The following is an 18,792-nucleotide window of genomic DNA, read 5'->3' as shown; positions in this document are numbered from 1 at the left end:
GCTGTGCTGGTTCAGACAATCCCCCACTCCCACCCTGCCCAGCTCAGAGGGGTTCCCAGTCAACATGTGTGTCCCAGTGTTTTAAAGTCACAGAATCACACCTGATTTTTTGCAGTGCTGGAACCGCCCCCACCCCCCTCCCTTCCCCGTTAAGAGCCGCTGAGGTGCTGTTAATTAACAGCCTCCAAAATAATTTTAGGATTTGAGTATTTTATCATTATTTTGGGGCTAGTGAACCTTGTGAAGACTGTTGAGTTTTGTTTTCCTTCAGGTTTTGACTTCTGGAGACATGCTGTTGTGCAAGGACCTATTTATAGAGTTCCTTGAAGCAGAAAACTCCAAACCAGGAGGAAATCCGCCTTCCTCTTCCCCCTGCACCCCAGGACAGCGGGGCTGAGCCCTTCTCACACAGGCATTGGGGGGGGTTTGGTTTAATCCTAAATTAGGGGGCCTAGACAGGGGCAGGGTTTGATGTGGAGCACAGGGGAGGACACAAAACGTTCAAGGGAGACTTTAACAGCATTTCCACTCCATTTCTGGCGTTGGCACCCCTGGTATTGGGGTGACCCTGGCGAAGATGCTGCCAGGTCCTTGCAGCCCCACAGCCATGTGTGGTGGGAGGAGGAGAAGGCATTAACCAGGAGTTGGGGTGAGTTGGGTTAAAATCATGCGATTTTTGGGGGTTTATATGGCCTGGCTGCTGTGTGAGCCCCACCTGCTTGGTTCTTTCCACCTCTGAGGCCTGTTCCCAGCAGGGACAGGGACATCTCTGCTGCTGGTTGAGCGACAGGAGGTTTCTTGGCTTCAGCTCCTGAAGCCTCCCCTGAACATGGTGGGTTGGAAGGGTTGGGGTGAACACATACACTGTCCTGGGGGATTTGCATCTGGGGTCATGGTGCTGGTAGATCCATCGAGCTGCCAAATATTCCCTTGGAGTGTTTGTGCTGAAAGTGCTCTCCTCCCACAGTGTCCTGGAGGGAACCCACCTTTCTTCATGTTGCTTCCTGGCTGCTGTCTCCTAAAAGAAGGTGTCTGTCGCTCTGTGCCAGTGGTCAGGGATGATATTGCTGCCCCACTGAGATGTGCTGTGGGATCCTGGCCAGTCAGTCAGGTGAGAGTCCCAGATATCCACTGATATAAGCTTGGCCACCCTGTTCACTGCCCTCCTGGGCAGAGGCTGCCCTTCCCCTTGTGCCAGGAAGCACTGGAGAAATTAAATATTGCCTGGGCTGCTTTCTGAGCCCCAGTTGGGGTTAGTGGACCCTGGAAGTCCCTGTGTTCTCCTGGTGCTGTATCCATTATAAACATGCTTATAGCAGGGACTATCCAGGGCAGAGAGAAGCCCAACCTGCAGCCCTTGAGCTGATTGAGGGTGAAGGAGCTGAGGCTTCATGTAGAATTTGTGTTGCCTCAAGAAAGTCCCTCCTGACAGTTAAAACACATGGTCTCAGCTGCTTGGCCAACCCAGTCTGCCCCACATCCTCCTCGTGTCCTGGCTGTGGCTTCCCTTTCATGCTCAGGGTTTTGGTCAGACAGGAACAGCAGCCACCCCTCTGGAGGTCCCAGTTCACCAACCAAGCTGACTTCAAGGCAATAAAGACACCTTTAAACAAGTCAAACCAAGTTTATTTTCACAAGAGAGTATCTCCAGTAATATTTTATTCATGGCTTCCAGCTCACACAGTTTCACTGCTTGAGATTCTCTGCATTAATATCGATGCCATGGAGGGGGACTGAGCTGATTCCACCAGGGACACACAGGATTAGTTCTTTTTGAGGGGATACCCCTTAAATATGAAGTGGATATGCCGCTCTGTTCCCATGCTTGTGGTGCTATTTTGGCACCTTCCAAGCAATTTGTGGGCAGGAGCTCTGCCCCTTAGCAAGCAGCTAGAGGATAGTAATGCAGCTGAGAGCACCAAGCTGTAGTTTTGCACAGCAAGTCTCCAGGAGTGCTGAAAAGCCAGATTTATGGAGAGAGGGCTGCATTCCTTCCCTGCTACACACTGCAGCATCCCCACCCACCAGCTGTGTCCCAGCCTCGCTGCAGCTACGCCCCATCCCAGCAGAGGAGCCTTAAACGAGCTGCTTCATTCTGGGGAAGTCCCACAGCCCAAGCAGTCAGGTCTGGCTGTCCCTGTGTGTCTGCTCAGGGTGAAATTTGAGGGCTCCCATTTCTCTTTGCAGCTCTCTCCCTCCCACTTCATCTGAGAAGGTGTCCTCTGCTCGCCCTCGCTCCCGGGTGTCTCGGGTCTCACGTGTCTCCCTGGCAGTGAGATGGTCCTGATAATGGCCTGAAATATCCTTTTGGTCTTGTAGAACTGGTGCGGCCCTGATCGTGTTACAGCTCCACTCATGGTCTTGATCCTGCTTACTTTGGAAAATGGCAGAGGGATAGTCCCATCTGCTCCTAAGAAAGAGAGGAATTAACAATTCCCTGTTCCTTGCCAAGGGCCAGAGCTCTGAAGCGTGACCTCTTCTCACATGTCTGTTGTCAGACGTGCTACCTGCCTGGGAGAACCCAGAAAGATTAGGACTTACTCCCTTTGGCTCATGTCTCTTCCTTATTTGTCTCACTTTGGGACAAGTTTTTAGTTTGAATCGTTGGCTTATCCTGTGTAAATACCCAGGAGCCCAAACCTCCTTGCCAGGGTTTGCATGTCAGCGAGTTATGTTGATAGGAATTATCAGATCACAAAGAACCACCCTGTAACTCCATACCATGGGACAGCTGGGAACTTGTCCAAAACAAAATGCACTTCCTGAGCAGGGGCCAAGCAGCCAGATCTGCTCAGCTCCTGGGGCTCTGAGTCCACAGGCTAAGCTTGACCTTGGGTCTGGTTCTTACCCAAACTTCAGAACTGGGTGAAACCAACTTAAGTCGTGAGCTCAAATCTGTCCCATTTGTACCAAAATATCTGCTCCCCTCCAGCCCTGACAGACCAGAAAAGAAAAACAGATTTAAACACTTTACAACTTGAGCTCATCTCCTGCAAAAAGGGAGTAGAACTGAACACCAGGAGCTGATGCACAGACCCATTTCACGGCTTCTCCTGCACCCATTAAACAGGTGGCTCCATGCTCAGGTGCCTGAGGCACAGAGCAGTTCCTGGAAGAATGCAATCCTGGATGCTGTAAGAGAAGACCCACTGAGCTGTTCAACAGTGCCACGCTGTGTTTTAGGATCCTCAAGAGAAAGAAGCGATGCCTCAGGAGCTCCTCCAGCGCTTTTGCTGCTCTTTAAGGAAGGCAATAGACTGTATAGTTATCACCTGAAATGGGATCAAATCCCTCCCACCAAACTATACAACCTACTACCTCACCTCCACAGAGCAGAACGGAGGACTTGCCCGACTCAGGGACGCAGCAGATTCACAGATTTGCTTTCCTTGCACCATCTGCCTTTACGCTGAGTGTCAAAGTAGATGATGAGAACTTGGTGTAGAAGTAGATGATAAGACCTGAAGACCTGACTGTCTCCTTAGGAAAGACAGTAGATTGTATAGTTAGCTCAAAGGGAGGACCAGACTCCACAACTATTCAATCTACTACCTCAGCCTCAAGGACAGCTTGGGACCGTGGCAGCCTGAGGCACTCAGATGATCCTTATCCAGGCATCTGCTCCTCTGTGGCTCCTGTGAGGAGAAACACACGAAAAATCATCAGAATTCATCACGTCAGGGGAAAGGAGAGTCATATCCAACCTTGTCCTGGAGCGCTCCTTCCTTCTTTAAACCTCCTGCAGCCCACTTGGACCAGCCCTTACCTTGCAGTCTCACTGGCTGCAAACTTTATGCACCCAAGGGCATCCGGGAGCAGCAGCCCTGCCCTTGGAGCCCGGGGCCACACATGGAGATAGCAGAGCTCTCGAGAAACTGCAGCAACGCCAAGCCCAGCCAGCCAGGCTGACCTCACCTCCTGAACACACAGCGTATCTAGAACAAACCTGCCAGGCCAGATAAGAGAATCCATCAATTTAGCTGCTGTGCACTCCAGGGAATTGAGCAGATTAGAAATAACTGAGTACAAGGAAGCTTTTAGGCTGCAAATGTAATGGTATCGAGTACATCAAGGCAGATCTTATTTCCTAAACAAATGAGTGCAACATGCAGCCGTGCTGTCCCTCTAATGCTGCAGCCCAGCCAGGAGGTATTAGCATGGATCCAGACAGACTGGCTTCCCCCCAAGCCCTTGGCTCACCTTCTGAGACTTTCTCATTCTCTGTACACCCAAATACAGATGCAAGGTATTAAGCTGGTAGTTGAAAAGAAACGTGTGAGGGTTCTTTTGCAATGAGAAAGAATTCCCCTTGGAGATTAAAGGAAGCCATAATGATGAGGGAGCCACCAGTAGCACGCCAAGCACGTGCATCACAGCAGAGACCCAAAGACAACTTCCCATAGGAGCTCAACAGGAGATGTCCCCAGCCCCCTCAAACGTGCTGCAGTGGGAGAGGAGGGGGCTAAGGCAGAAGTCCCCAAAGGGACAAAAGCTGTCTAATGCTTTGTGCTTCCACAGATAACAGCCAACAGCCTTAATAAGTAAGATTCCCAAAGGTTTGGTGAACTACTGTAGCTGGAATCCTTGTGAGAGTTTAGGGTGGCCTGGGGTACAAGGGGATCTTTGCAGCAGGTTTGGGAAGTACCCCATTCCTTTGCAGAGCTTTCCACGAGTCCTCCTCACTGGCGTCCAACACAGCCCAGGTAATTCTCTTAATTTCCTTTGACAAACTGATCCTTCACGAGGAACGACCCACTGTGCCAGGCCATCTGGCCCAGGCCTCTCCTGGTGTGACAGGGTACAAACAATGTCAAAAAACCAAGGTGGCAGGGCTGATTCCTACAGCATTTAATACCCAGCCCATCCACAGGGCCAGGTACCGTCCATCCCAAACAGCCTGCTGACAGGAAATACTGTTTTTCCTGTTATATCAGCACAGAGAGTGGTGCACAGAGGTTGCTCATTATTCTCAGCAAGTGCAACACCAGCCATGGTGGCAAGAAAACCAGTGGATGCTGCACTGGTAGAGGACTGGTAGAGGAGATGGGTGGCCCAGATGATTCCTGGGTGATACACAGAAGCAGAGGATGCTCGTCCTTCTTGGTACTGAGACTTTTGGCAACTGACCTAGAGGAACAATTTTTCCTGATTCCCAATCTGGTGGTTTATATTTTAAGCATATAAGCCAGATGTCTAGGCCAGGCATTTAAAAGGTCACTCTTGATACCATTGCAGAGTACAGGCATTTGGGCCAATCTCAAACTGTGGGTGGGAAATTACATTAAATAACTCTGAGATCACACAGATGTAATTATACATGGAGAGAGGAAAAAAAAAATCCCTTCTGACTTCTATAAGTAATCCTGAAAACAGAAGATTTAATTATAATAATTGTCTTAATGAATATAGGTTTTGGGAATACCCAGCTGCTGACTCTGCAATCCTGATCTTGCCAGGATCTGTGAAGAAAGGAGTCAAACAGGAGGATTTTAGAAATACTGTGCCCAGTAAGGATCACTAAGAGCATCCTACCCTTAGTATAATTTGTCACACTTGTTTGTCCCATACAAATTGCAGAGACAGCAACACCCTCTCCTGATGGCTCATGGTCTAAACCATCAAGACAAAAGATGGGGAAAGAAGGAGAAGCAGAGAGGTGCGAAAATTTCCCAAAGATCACACAGAGAGTCCGTGGTGAAGCCTTGGGAGGTCTGACTCCAGTCTCTGGTCACACTGCCAGGCAAAGGTTTACCTGGGCCAGCCTAACCAGGTTAGGACAGGAGCATATCCCTCCACCTCTCCCGACTGCCTTTGACAGCTCAGTGGTAAAACCCTGCTGGGGTTTCACAACGAGGCATTATGAATTAGTCATATATCCATTCAGCCACCAGATTCGTGCAAACTCCATGTCTACCAAGATTCTCAGCAAAAATCCCACGCCAACCACTGAAATGAGCCTTGTGGGTTTTTTAAGCCCATTTTTTGAAGATTTTCAGATACTTGATTGTCAAGAAGTAGACCTCTTTGAAAAACACCTTTTTCTGTGCAGGCTTTAAGGTAGCAGCTCTGTAATTTTCCCCTTCCAGATTCATAGGAATCCTTCAAAATGCCAAAATTTGATTTTTGTGAAAACACTTGATCGGACTCTTTGAGACTGCAGGAAGTTCCCTGGGCTCAGAGCGTGTCACCGCATGGTCTCGCTGTCTAGAGGTGCTTGTAGGGGTGAGGAAAATTAGCAGGTGAAGGATTAATATGTTTCTTCGCAGCAAGATCCTCCAGGCCGGCATAAAAATGGTATTTCCAGTCCAGCTTTCAGACTCCATTTTAGGATCAAGAGGTGACCTAAACTGTTCCTCATTTAGCAGGGCTCAGGGTGGCTCATGATGACCCCAGCAAACAACCCAAGGTGTTGCCCCCCAAATTTTGAAGCATCTACAGACCAAAGATGCCCGAGCACAGCCAAGTCTCTGCCTTTAAAACAGGGAAGGAGGGAGCCCACCTTGGAGAGTAGCTGGAAAGGCTCCGAAGCTTTGAGGAGCTGATCTGGTTTATTAAGGAGCACTGAATGAAATGGAGGAGGGGGGAGGAGGAAACCATAAAACAACAAAGTCGCTGCTTTAAAAGCTGACACTGCTTTCAGCCTTTGTGCAGCCGCGGTCCCGCGCGTCGGTGCCAAAACGTGCCGGGGACAGGCAGGAATTCTCAGTGGGAATTCAGGGCCCTGAGTCTCCCAGAGGATTTTCAGCCTCCCAGAGCACGGGCTGGGCTGGGGCTGGCCCGGCCCTGGTGTCCATGGAGCCGCCCGGCGGCGCCGGCACAAAATGGCTGAATGTGGCCATTTTGTGCCCTTGGCTTTGCCCGGAGGGGACCCGGCAGCGGCTCCACGTCCTCGCCTCGACACCTCGCCGGGGTGGAAAAACACAAAGCAAACAGACCAGAAGGGGAAAAAAAAAAATAAAATTGAAACCCAACCCCAAAATAAGCAAAAAAACGAGCGTGGAAGGTTTCGGTAACTCCCCGGCATTGCCGGGATGTGCAGCCATGTCCAGCGCCGCTCGGAGCCACGCGTGACCGGCTGGAGTGAGGAACCCGCTCACACAAAAAGCAGAAAACAGCCCAAAAAACCACCTTGGGCCGACCCTTTGCCACGGGAAAGCAAAAAAAGTGACATTTGCCAAACTAGCCACAGGGACAAGTTGCTTTTAACTTCTCCCAGGCCGGGTGAACCTCTCGGCAAAGCAAGGCTGACCGCCCTCCCAGGCACTCGATCCTAAAGTTGGTATTAAATATTGCGCTTTGAAACAGTTAATCAAAGGTACCGTGAATAGGGAAGGGGAAATAGAAGTAAAAATATTTCAAGTTCAATCCTGCAACAGCCCCTGCCTCTTAGCAATGCTTTTCCTCCACACACTTTAATGACATAGTGAGCATTTCACATCAACTTCGTCACGGCATTTATTATTAAACAATTAACAGGTATCTTAATAAATAGCTGGTCACCTCTTATGGGTTGTCTTGAGTCCCATCAGATGTTTCTAAACATCTGGATTATCATTAATGAATCCGATATTTTTATCTATAATACAGGCATCTGTAACTTGCTTGTTATGTGACTTATCTTTTATTAAACCTTCTTAAATACATTATTAGAGGTGGCCACAAAGGTAATGGTTTTTCTAAACGTTTGTGTATTTTCCTTGTAAATCTGCATGTAATTCATCCTCTCCTGAAGCAAAAAAAAAAATCCAAGAATTTTTGTTACAAAAGACAGGCGATAATTATATTCCACAGAGTAATTTCTCCAAACACTAAACATAAGACAAAAAAAATCTTTCAGGCTTATTTTTACCTGTTCTGTACTCAATTCTATAGGTTAACTCAAACATCTAAAGAAAGAAGAACCTTTTCTGTAATATTTTGTAAAACCCTTCTAATTAATACTGTTTTCCTCCATGGAAAAGCTGCTCATGAAAGGTGTGTAGGTAACGTCCACCTCTAACGTAGATTTGGACGAAAATATTTAATTTTCAACACGAACCACCCGCCCAGTGCCCGCCCAAGCAGCCCCGGCTCCGGGACCACCATCACCCGTGCAATTCCCTGTATTGTCTGTTCATAAACAAGCCAAGGAGATATGGAGGCAAATACCTTTCTGTGCAAGAAAAGCGATTTCACCTCTTTCTGCTCTCCTTCCCAGCTCCTCTCTGTCTCCTTCTCTCCACATGTCTGGACAGCCACTCAAGGAAAGGTGGGACGATCACTCCAACAATGCTGCCTTATCAGAGCCCGATCCCCCCATGCCACCGGACAGAGATCTGCTCCTCGGAGCGTCCATGAACGAAACGACGTGACTACCACATCCAAGACATCCAGGCTACTGAAGGAAATGCAGAATCACTTGGGGAAAAAAAAAAAATCGCTTTTATTTGGCACAAGTTCTGGTATTTTTGCCACGTTTCTGTGCAAAATTTTATGGCGACGCCACCAAGTTGCCTTAAACTTTCAAGGCGTGTTACTGTTGATGGCGTCTCTGTTGTGTATCACACCTTAACGTGTGCAGGATACACACAGAGTGCAGTAAACAGGTTGTTATCACAGTTCAGCTCCAGCCTTAGGAGAAAAGCAAGGGCTTAAAAAGCCAAGAACAGCTATTGCTTTTAATATTTAAATTGAGATTTTTTTTTTTTATTCCTGAGATGAAAACTTTCAAGGCAAGAAGGCAACAAACAAAATAAACCAAAAAAAAAAAAAAAATCCCTAAAAAAAATATCCTCCGGATTACATCAGCTAAATCCAGGCACTGCCAGCTCAGTGGAAAGGTCAGATATCGTATTCACCAAAAACAAGAGGACACACAACAGGTTAAAACGCTACCGTCCGGCAATGACCGGCTCTGATCATACCAAGCCAATGTGTAAAACCATCCGCCCGTCCAAAAAAACAAATTAGACAACAGTGCTCTCTGGTACTTTATAAATCCAGGAGAAAGGAGGGCTGTTTTATTGAATATAGCGAACAAACCTTTCCGTCCGGCTATTCCGTGCAGCCCTGCGACTCTGCGTGCACCGAGTAGCCTTACGCTGCTAACACAAAAGCTCACTTTGGCAATTCCAGGCATTTTCAGTGCTCAACATACGCCAAAACTACCCACTCTCTGACTTTGGGCTCGTTCCAAAAGGTCCTTTTTTTTTTTTTTTGCTTTTTTTTCCCTCTCTCTCTCTCTCTCTCTCGCTCTCGCTACAGCCGGTGCCACGTAGAGACGGGAGAGTTGGGCTCGAATATGGCCGCAGCCTCCAAAAAAGAGCCAAGTCCCAGCGTCCCGGCTTCCCCCTTCCAGACGGAAAACAAAATGGCCATGGAGCAGCCATTTTGTTTGCTGCGGGATGGGAGGGAGAAGGGAAGGGAGGGGAGACGCAGGCCAGGAGGGAAGGATGGGGAGGAGAGGGAGGGAGAAGGGAGGGCGTCAATTCGGCAGGAACCCAAAAGCTCTGCAGCGATGCCCGGGCGCGTCCTCCCTTCCTCCCGTCCAGCCCTGCAGCAGGACTGGGGTGGAGGGATGGACATGGAGTCGGCTTTTCCAGCCCTCCCAGGCCGGTTGAGCCTGAGTTGTCCGGCCTGACAGGGGTTACACTTCCTTCCCTGGGCCTGGCTGGCACCTCCATCCCGCCCGCTGGCATGGGCAGGGTCCTGCCCGGCCGCTGCCGGCACCGCAGGGCTTGGGCTCTGCCAGAGCTCCCGATGGGAACCAGGCGGGAGAGCGGAAACCAACCCAGTAACGTCAAACTCCTAAACTTCCCTGGGCAGGAAATGGTGTAAATAACACCCGCAGGGAGGGGGAGAGGAACCCGGTGTGGGCGAGGAGGCCTCGGGGACAGCACGGCCTCTGCAACCCGGATCCGAACGGCACCGGCGGGAGGAGCAACCCAAGCTCTCCTTGCTCAGTCCCGTCAGGATGAGCCTGCCCCAGAAACGGGGGCTCTGTCCAGAACGGCCTTGTGCCTGCAAAAAGCCTCGCATAAGCTCCATGACTTTTATCTTTCTGCCCTTCCACGGACCAGCACCACAACTGCCCATCGTCTTGGGGAACCAGAGAGGCATTTCACTGCACCCTCGTTCCCTAAAGCACAGGGCTGAGCTCCCAGTTAGCATCCAACAAGATGCACAGGTGAATCCCACCGTTGACCACAAACATTAAATCCCTTCAAATCCTGACCAAAAAAAAAACAAGGAGAGGTTTCAGAGCAAGGCAAAAAACCCTCATGACCTTGTTTGAGAGTACCCAGCATGGAAAAACCCTTAGGAGGACACAAACCAACACCCCCTGGGCTTTCCACTTCTGTATGTGGGACAAGCGGTGAAAATCAGGACTATTCCCAGGATTTAGGATGGGTAGGAGTTCGCAGTGCCCTAAGGATGCAGGGAGCTAGAAATGCCAAAACCTAGCACATCTTTGAAGCTGTTACAGGACTTGTAGGAAAATCCTTTAAGGAAGGTTGTTAATTGGACAAGGCACTTTTTGGCATATTCACATGGGATAAATTTAAGTGTTGGAGGTTGGACCTGCTCAGCTTTAGCTGGTCAGTGGGAAAGGAAATTCCTCTGCAGGGTAATTCCAAGCAGAAGCAGAATGCCAACATCTTGAGTTATCCTGTGAAGAAAGCTGAAATCTTAAGACTGTTTTTAATAACCACTATTCCTTACTATCTGATCCCCACCAACTTCCTGCAAAGTAACCTAAGATGTCCAGGTGAAAATTGTTATGGATTTATTGCTTAGTAATTTGCTATGATTGATTAGGCTCATTAAAATATTCCTGAAAATAAGCATCACCCGTAAAAAACTCTATTGAGAGCCTGCCCGGGATATCCTGACTTCTCTATGGATTTGGTCTAGAGCCATGTGACCTCAGAGGTAGGTTTATGCACTTCAGATTAACCTTGAAGTCTGGGAACTTTGAAGACATTTAAGAGATTCAAGTCTGGTTAATTTTACTAGGATTTGGGAAGGCAAGGCTTGCTTGAAAATGCCTTTGCACAGAAAGAACAGTGCATTTCTCGTGCAATACTCTTCCAGGAGAAGCAGCAAGACAAGTTGCAGGATGAAGACCAAAGGGCTCTGGATAATTATAGCAATAGATAAGGATGGCCACATGCAGCATGTCAGGTTGAAGCTAAGAATGAAAAACAATTTCAGCTGCTCTGGCACCAATACTCTCTTCTAGAAACCCCCTGACAAACTGAGGAACTCTTATTTTGACCTTTATTCTAAGTAAATATGAACACAACAGAACAAGATACATTTACGAGACAGTCCCAATAACAGGGTCCCTGGATCAACTAGGCAGCACCTTCCTGGTGGTCCTGAGATGAAGCAATATGGAATTAGGGCTGGGATTGCTGAAGATATCAACAGCACACCCAAAATTGTCTATAGCCTCTCTGCACTAGTTGTTTATTCAATATAAATGGAGGAGTGCACAGGGTGAAAGATGGGAATACAGAGAATAAACAAAGGGGGGTGTTTGGGAGGCTTATGCAGGGGAGAATGTTGACTGTGTAAGCAAGGGAATGAGATCAGGAATGCACAGGTTTTGTGGACCTGGGTTACTGAGGGAGCTGAGACGGTTTGTGTCAGGAGAGGGAGGTGTGAATATGATTAAAATGCTGGAGCTTCACAAAGGGCAAGGGAGGATTTTGCAAGGGAGATATTTTTGCAGCCTCCAATCTGGGCTGCTGTGGGCTTAGTAAACTGGTGGTAGATTAAGACATGGTCATGAAAGGAGTCCCTTCTACAGAACAGGCCTCTTGCTTTGGTGCTTTCTGCTCTCAGGTGCTGTTGCTGTGCTCCCATTCAAGGCACACCCTTGACATTCCTGTTTGAGCTTCCAGTGGGCAGGGCTGTGACTGCCTGGGCTGGTTGGAAGCCAGGAGCAAAGGGCTGGTGAGCACACGGCCCCATAATTAAGCCCTGGGAGACTCTCTTCTTCTGGGACATATCACTGCATGCAGGAGTTGGTTCTTGTTCCACACACACATCCTTGCTGCCAAGGACTGTCATTTGATAGTAGGCAGAGCACAGAACTCTCTCTGCCTTCAGGTCAGAGCTGGGTGGGGAGAACAAGCCTCCCTTTTCTGTTTGTGACCAGAACTCGTGAGAAAGGGTCTGTGATGCTGTCATGGATCTTGCAAGCCAGAGAACTCTACCCTTGTGCTTTAGCCCTGGGTTTTTTCCTACCACGCTGCAAAGCTGTGGAAATCAGCTGCTCACCATCATGTGTTTGAGTCGGAGGACTTCCTCAGCATCAAAGTTTCCCCTCTGGCTGTTTGCTGGAGCCTCTTTGGGGCTTACCCTTCTGGTCTGATCACATCCCAGCGAGCTTCTACAAACACAGCCCCACTGTCATCTCTCACATGCTCTCTCCTCCCCACATTGGCCATTTTGCTTCTGGGTCATGAAATTTAGAGTGGACGAAAATGTGAGTGAGAAGGTAACGGGGTTTAGCCATTTGGTGGTGAGAAAAACTTTCCTGGTGAATGAGAAGTGGTACTGGCTTTTTATTCCTCAGTTGGGGCATGTGGGTGAAGCAAATTGCCTTCTCTGGGTATTTGGATGGTCTGCCAGTGGTACTTTTCCTCGCTGGGCCTGAGCACTCTCTTGGGAGTTTTTGGGACTCCTTCATTTCTGTCTTGAGGGAACTATGTGCACAAGGCACCCTCAGCAGCAATAAAATCATTTGGGAAGGGAAAAAACCCAGACTTGACAGCTGCATTGCTGAGCTCCTGCATCCAGTCCTAGTGAGTCACTTTGCTTCTGTTTCCTTCTTTGGGAGACAGATATTCCCTACCTGGGATGCTGAGAAGGTTAATTAGTTAATGTACTAATTAACCGAATGTGCTTTGAACAATGGAATTGCTTGAGGCAGTAGATCTCATGAAGGTCTAAGTCTAACACTGGCTTTAACAAGATTGGGCTCCCAGTTCTTATCAGCTGGGACACCTTGCCCTCAGCCAGAGAGAAAAGAATTGAACTTACATGCATTATTCATACTATTGCTGCAGCACTTCTGAGGTAAAAACGGGCAGAGTCCATCCAAGCTCTTCCCTGCCTGCTTCTCCCACCAAGGATGAAGGTGGAGCTGCCTTCTCACAGACACAGCTCTGGGGCTCCAGACCAAGGAAACACAGAAATCCAAACTGGGGTTTTTGACAACTTTGCTGGTCTTTTTGCTACATGCCCAGCAGTCTGTTTGTGACCCACGTCCCACCCTGCTCTAAAGGATGCTTTGCACACAAGGCAGTTTCTCCTCCCTCTTCCAGAAGATGGATGGTGGCAGAGATGGCAGAGAGCACTCTGCCTGCTAAAGTGAGAGGTGGCTTCACTTTCCACATCACTGGGACCCATCCCAGACTGGATTTGGAGCTGCATGAATCCTGCAAGCCAAACCTTTTTAGACTTTGGCCAGTCCTGACTTCATCCAAAAGCCATTTTATGCAGCTTCAAGCATCTTATGTGTCTATGGAGGCAGCTGAACAGGGAAGTCAAAACCCACAGAGAAGGTCTAAACCTACTGAAAGGTTCCAATAGAGATGTAACCACTGGAGCTGATGCAGAAGGCCTTGACACAGAAACCTTTCTTGACCTTGCACTGCATCAGGGTGCCAAAGGTACCCCTGAAGAGTGACACTGTTCCCAGGCCATCCTGGGTGACCTGGACAGAAGAGAAATCATGACATTTTAGATTGCTCAGGGAACTGAGTTTGATTTCCAAATGTGAAACTAAATTCCCCTTCCACATCAGCTCTGCAAGCTCTGAAACTCTGCAGGTTTAGCTGAGTTCCTCCCCAGCTGGAACAGCAAAGGCAATGTCACAGCTATTTCTTCTGTGTCACATTTATACAATGCAAAGACCTAATCTTAAGAAGCTGAAAATCATAATTAGGCAGGCAAGAACCTACAGTCTGAAAAATTCATCCCTCTTTAGTCTAGTCTGTATTGTGTGAGACTCTCAAGGGCTGAGTTTTCAGAGCTGCATTTTCAGAACTGAACTGCTGCTGAAAGCAGGGCCCTTAAAATAAGCAAGATTAGCAAATGTTCCCACCTCCAGCAGTTCTGACAAGGACACCAACAGGCAGATTTTCATCACCCTTTTGGCTGAGCCCTTCTGGAACTGTGGACAGATTTTCTACATGCAAAGTTCTTTACAAAACTCCCCCCTATAACATAGGAATGGCACAGATTCCTAATTGCAGCCAACCTTGACCACAGATACCATTACATAGATCCAGCCCTTGGCCCTCTTTGTGGATGCAAAAATGCCTTGGAGAAATAATATTAATATGGCTTTGCTAATTGATGGTGTTTTGGTTGGCTTTGAAGCATCTGTTGATTGACCATCCTCAACTGTCATTTCCTAAACCCAGTTTTTTTCTTCTTGTTTATCTTCCCTGGCCTTGTTTGCACACAGCCACCACCCAAAAACCTCTCTCTTTCCAGGGAGTAGGATTTATCACTCCTATTTCAGTAGCAGCAGAGCACAGAACAATATAGGGCCTGTGCAAACAACTGCTGCTGTTTTCTTTTGCTTTTCATTTATTCCTTAGTGGTAAATCAGTGCATTCCAAACCAAACAAAACCCAGAAGATTTAGGACCCAAAGAGCAGACCAGGGCAAAATAATAGGGGCTGAGGACAGGTTGCATTTAGGAATGAAGCAACAAGTAGGCCTTGAAAGCAAATTAAATGTTTAACCTGTGCTGCATTCCTCAAATTGTTCCTGGCTGTAATGACACTTTGGCACTCAGCAAATGGCAGGATCAGGTGCCTGGGTCCCTGAACACCACACAGGGAGAGAACTGGCCTGAGCACAGAAACTGCCTGGGGTAGGGACCATCTTTATGTGGTTGATGGATCCCCCAGGACACTCCAGTGACCACAAGCAAGAGCCCATGTAAGTGCAGGTCCTACAGGATACTGGGACTGGGAATTATAACCTGTAGATTTTTGTCTCAACTCTGTCACCAAGCTTGACCTTTCAGAAGACCATAAAGGACCATGCAAGCCTGAGCCACTGCATTACAAAAAAATACACTGGTCCACACACCAGCTTCTCCTTTGACTTCATTTCTGCCCAAACTGGCACGTTGGCCTGACATTTGTAAGCCAATGCAGGGCTGCCACCTGTTTTTTGCATAGTTGGACAAGATTGTCAAGGAAAAGAAGGTGAAATGAATCCTCAGGATCCTGCACCAGCACTTCTCAACTTTAACAGCGTTCTTACAGAGCAGGACTGAGATCCTTCCATGACCACGTGGGGACTGCACAGCCCGCACTCAGGATCCCGTGGGATGAACAAGGCTTTGGAGCCGAGCAACCGAACATAATCCACCTTTACCTGCCCGTGGTAAAGCCGAGCTCGGACGAGCGGGCAGCGCCTGGAGAGCTGAGCTTATCTCTGTGTTACAGCGATCTCTTGGAGCGCCTGTTCAAAGCCCTTTGGAGGAGGCGCCCGCCCTCCCCCCGGAGCAGAGGCTTTTCCTGGGCTCGGTCCCGCTGTTTGCAGCGATCCCGGCCCGTTTGTTGGAGCAGCTCTCCCGGGACTCCCTCTGGCCTGGCCTGCGCTGCCGATCCCGGCGGGGAGAGGGAGCAGACGCCGTCACGGCTCAGAGCGAGCCTTGTTCTCAGCCTGCCTGGAGTGGCCGTGGCAGACACGGATAAAAGCGGTGCCCGGGAGGCATCTGCCTGCAACGAGGCGTGCGCGGCTGATGCGCAAGGATGAACAGATGGGTTGATTACACAGGGAGAAATGGACACTAATCGTATCCAGATTCACCAGCTGCAGGATTTCCTCCTGAGCCCCGAAGTACAGGAAGCCCTTACCTGCTTCGTTATCCTGCCTCTGTTCATTAGCCCCTTCCCCCGCCCGGGGAACCGCATCCCGCTAATCCCCTGGGCAGGGCAGGGCCCGGACTGCAAAACTGAGATCCAGATGGGAACTCGCCCAGTGCTCAGGCATGGCTGGGTCCAGCCTCAGGTCAGGGGCCGATCCTGGCTGTCAGATCCAGCACAGGCTCCACTAGCTCAGGTTTCCCTACTCTGGGAGCTCGTTGCCAGACTCTTCTTTTGCTGCTGCCTCTCTGAAGAGTCTGGAAGATTTCAGGACTAACAAGAGCAAGTTGAACAACAGAGACTGTGTTGGGGTTCAACACCTCATTGTGTGTCCTCACATCTCTGCTGAGGTGCAGCCACTCCTGGGGTGGAGTGTGAATGTGTGTTAACAGCACATGGCTGATGGGGCCAGGGAGAGAAGGGGTTTCTTGGATGGAAAACAGCAGAGGCAACCCCCAGAAGGCTGTAGGACAACTGGCCAGACTGAACTGGGAAGTGCTATTGGAGACCTCATCTCTGTTCTTACTCCTGGGAGACTGAGAGCTGCTGAGTTGTTGGGTTTCATCACCTGCTTGGATTTTGTGCAGCCAGCTTGGAGAAGGAGCAAAGCCCTCCTAGGCCTCTTTATCCATGTCCCTCTGCATCCATCCCAGCTCTCTTCAGCTGCAATAATGTGCTTCCAAGGTAGAGTGGCTGGAAGGCTGATCCTAAATATACTCCCTTTGGGCCTGCTCAGCTCCCAGGTTCTTATCCTGATCCTTCTCCCAGAAACTGAAGCTGTTGATCACATTGGTATCAGCCCCTGACCTGACTTTTGGTGAAGTCTCCACATGAGAACTGCTCAATAAGCAGTAAAACCCAAGCTCTTGCTCTGAGTTGGGCTTTTGGGACCTTCTCTCTTGCATGCCCAGGGTACCTTCACTCCCAACCCAAGCTCAGGCCTCTGTTGTCAAACTTGGTGCAAGAAAATGAGCCTGCTCCCATCCTGCTGCCTGCTTCCATCCTGCTCCCATCCTGCTGCCTGCTCCCATCCTGCTGCCTGCTCCCAAGCCACTCTGGCTCCACGTGCCAGGATGCCACAACCTGCCCCTGTAACCTCCATTCCCCTCACCAGAGCTGATGCCACGACTGAAGGACAGGAGAACCACTCCCTGAATTCTTGGTTTAACTCCCAGAACCTCCCTGCCCAGGCAAAGCTGCTTCAGTTCCCCACTCCTGGCACTGAAGCATCAGAACAGACCATCCCGTGAGTTCAAACCAGACACTGAAGGCTGAGCCAAAGGTGGCTGTGGCTGCCCTGCAGAGCCCTTGAGCTGAAAGGAGGAAGAGGAGGAGGAGGAAGCAGCACAACGCTTGTCATGGTCTTGCAGGTGAGGGGAAACCTCCTGCCCGGTCCTGCAAGAGCCTGGACTGGGATGAAGGACCATCTCCCTTAGGCTGGTCCTCTGTTCCCAAGCCCAGCAGGGCAGTGACACTGAGGTGCTGGCAGCAGCCACAGGACAGAACAGCACTGCTGTGGGAATGAGCAGCAGAGGTGCTTGCAAAGCCACCACCCCACAGACCTCCCAGAACCGGGTGATATTTGGTTGTCATCACCTCAACAACACAACAGCCACTTCTTAGACCCCACAGACCTCGCTTCATGCGCGTGTTGGTTGTGTCCTTCACTTGGCTACTTCTCTTACATTTGCTGTGGCCAGGACTGTTTGTGAGCGACCTTAGCATGCCAAACCCTGCGTATCTCGTGGGCTTTCCAACTGCAAAGCCAGACAGCACAGCTCAGTGCCCATGAGCAACCCTACAATAACAAACCAGCCACCTCGCTTTGTCCTCCCAGGCCTCACCTTTGGCAGCAGCCAATTATTGAAGTTAAACAGTAGCTACGAGCAACTCCACCATAACAAACTGGTACTACAGAAAAAAAGCAGGGGGAAATTAGGGGCTGAGAGAGGTGCAGGAAGGAAAATAAATGGTGTTCATTCTTCTGATGCCCAGCTGTGGGGTTGCAGAGGGTGGATCAGATCAGGGTGTGTCTGGACACCGTGTTCTCCATGGTGCATGAAACTTCCAGCATCAGCTCTCCCTTGGATGGGTTCCTACAAGGATCTTGCAAAACTTTTGCCCCCATATCCATTGGAACAATTTGTGGAAAGCCTGAGGATGGGGCCTACAAAGCCTAAATTCAATCTCACTGCCTTTTACCCCTTCTTTGCCTACCAGAAGTGGTCCCTGGAGTGGTAAAGCTGCTCACATGGATGGTCCAGCATAGGGGAAGTTTTTCCCCTCGGGTCTGGCCTGTGGAAACACAGAGCTCAGCGTTTTCTGCAGCTATAAATCAGGCAGTTCTCACCAATTTAAGTTTTGCTCTGAGTCGAAGGGGGTGGGGGGGCGGGTTTAAAAAAAAAAGAAAAAAGGAAATCACAATCCAAACTCTGCCTTGGCCAAACTTGGTCCTTTTAAGGAAAGGAAATTTCCCAGAGCCACCCTCGACAAACCTGGGGGCCTGATCCTGCTCTCAGGAATGTCTGTGCAAGTCCAGAGTGGCTCTGCTGCTGGCTGGGGGGTTACAGCAGCCGACCAAGGCTCCCACCAGGAGATGGAGCAGAGCAGCCCAAAAGCAAACTGGGTTTTCAGGGGCAATAAACAGCAGAAAGATCCAACTCCCCATTTCAAGAATTCATCCTTTCTGCTGAGCCATGTTCTGGAAGCACAAGCCCTATTTTGCTGTGAGCTGTGTGGAATAAAACAGCTGTGTCCCTTGGCTGGATGGCGCTTCCAGGGGTGCCAGATGTTTTGCTTAGGACACGTCAGAAGGGCCTTGCTTGAGTTCAGGCTTTCTCTCCTCCCAGGCTGCTCACAGGAGCTTCAGTGGTTTGGTTTTTTTTAATATCTGCCCTCCACCAGCTTT

At 49.4% G+C, this 18,792-nt stretch overlaps 1 protein-coding gene across 1 annotated transcript in view; it reads left to right on the top strand.

Annotated features, from left to right (window-relative positions):
• PI16 (peptidase inhibitor 16) overlaps nucleotides 1–18,577 on the top strand; it is a 21,880-nt gene extending 3,303 nt beyond the window's left edge. The window contains exons 5-6 of the mRNA XM_027697741.1: nucleotides 9,258–9,267; nucleotides 18,487–18,577. Of these exons, the coding sequence (XP_027553542.1) occupies nucleotides 9,258–9,267; nucleotides 18,487–18,577 (101 nt within the window). The remainder of the gene's footprint in view (nucleotides 1–9,257; nucleotides 9,268–18,486) is intronic.
• Nucleotides 18,578–18,792: the final 215 nt, after the last annotated feature.

Source organism: Neopelma chrysocephalum, unplaced genomic scaffold (assembly GCF_003984885.1).
Source record: "Neopelma chrysocephalum unplaced genomic scaffold, ASM398488v2 Primary Assembly neopelma1_122, whole genome shotgun sequence".
NCBI classification, from domain to species: domain Eukaryota; kingdom Metazoa; phylum Chordata; class Aves; order Passeriformes; family Pipridae; genus Neopelma; species Neopelma chrysocephalum.
This window is presented reverse-complemented; position numbering and strand designations above follow the sequence as displayed.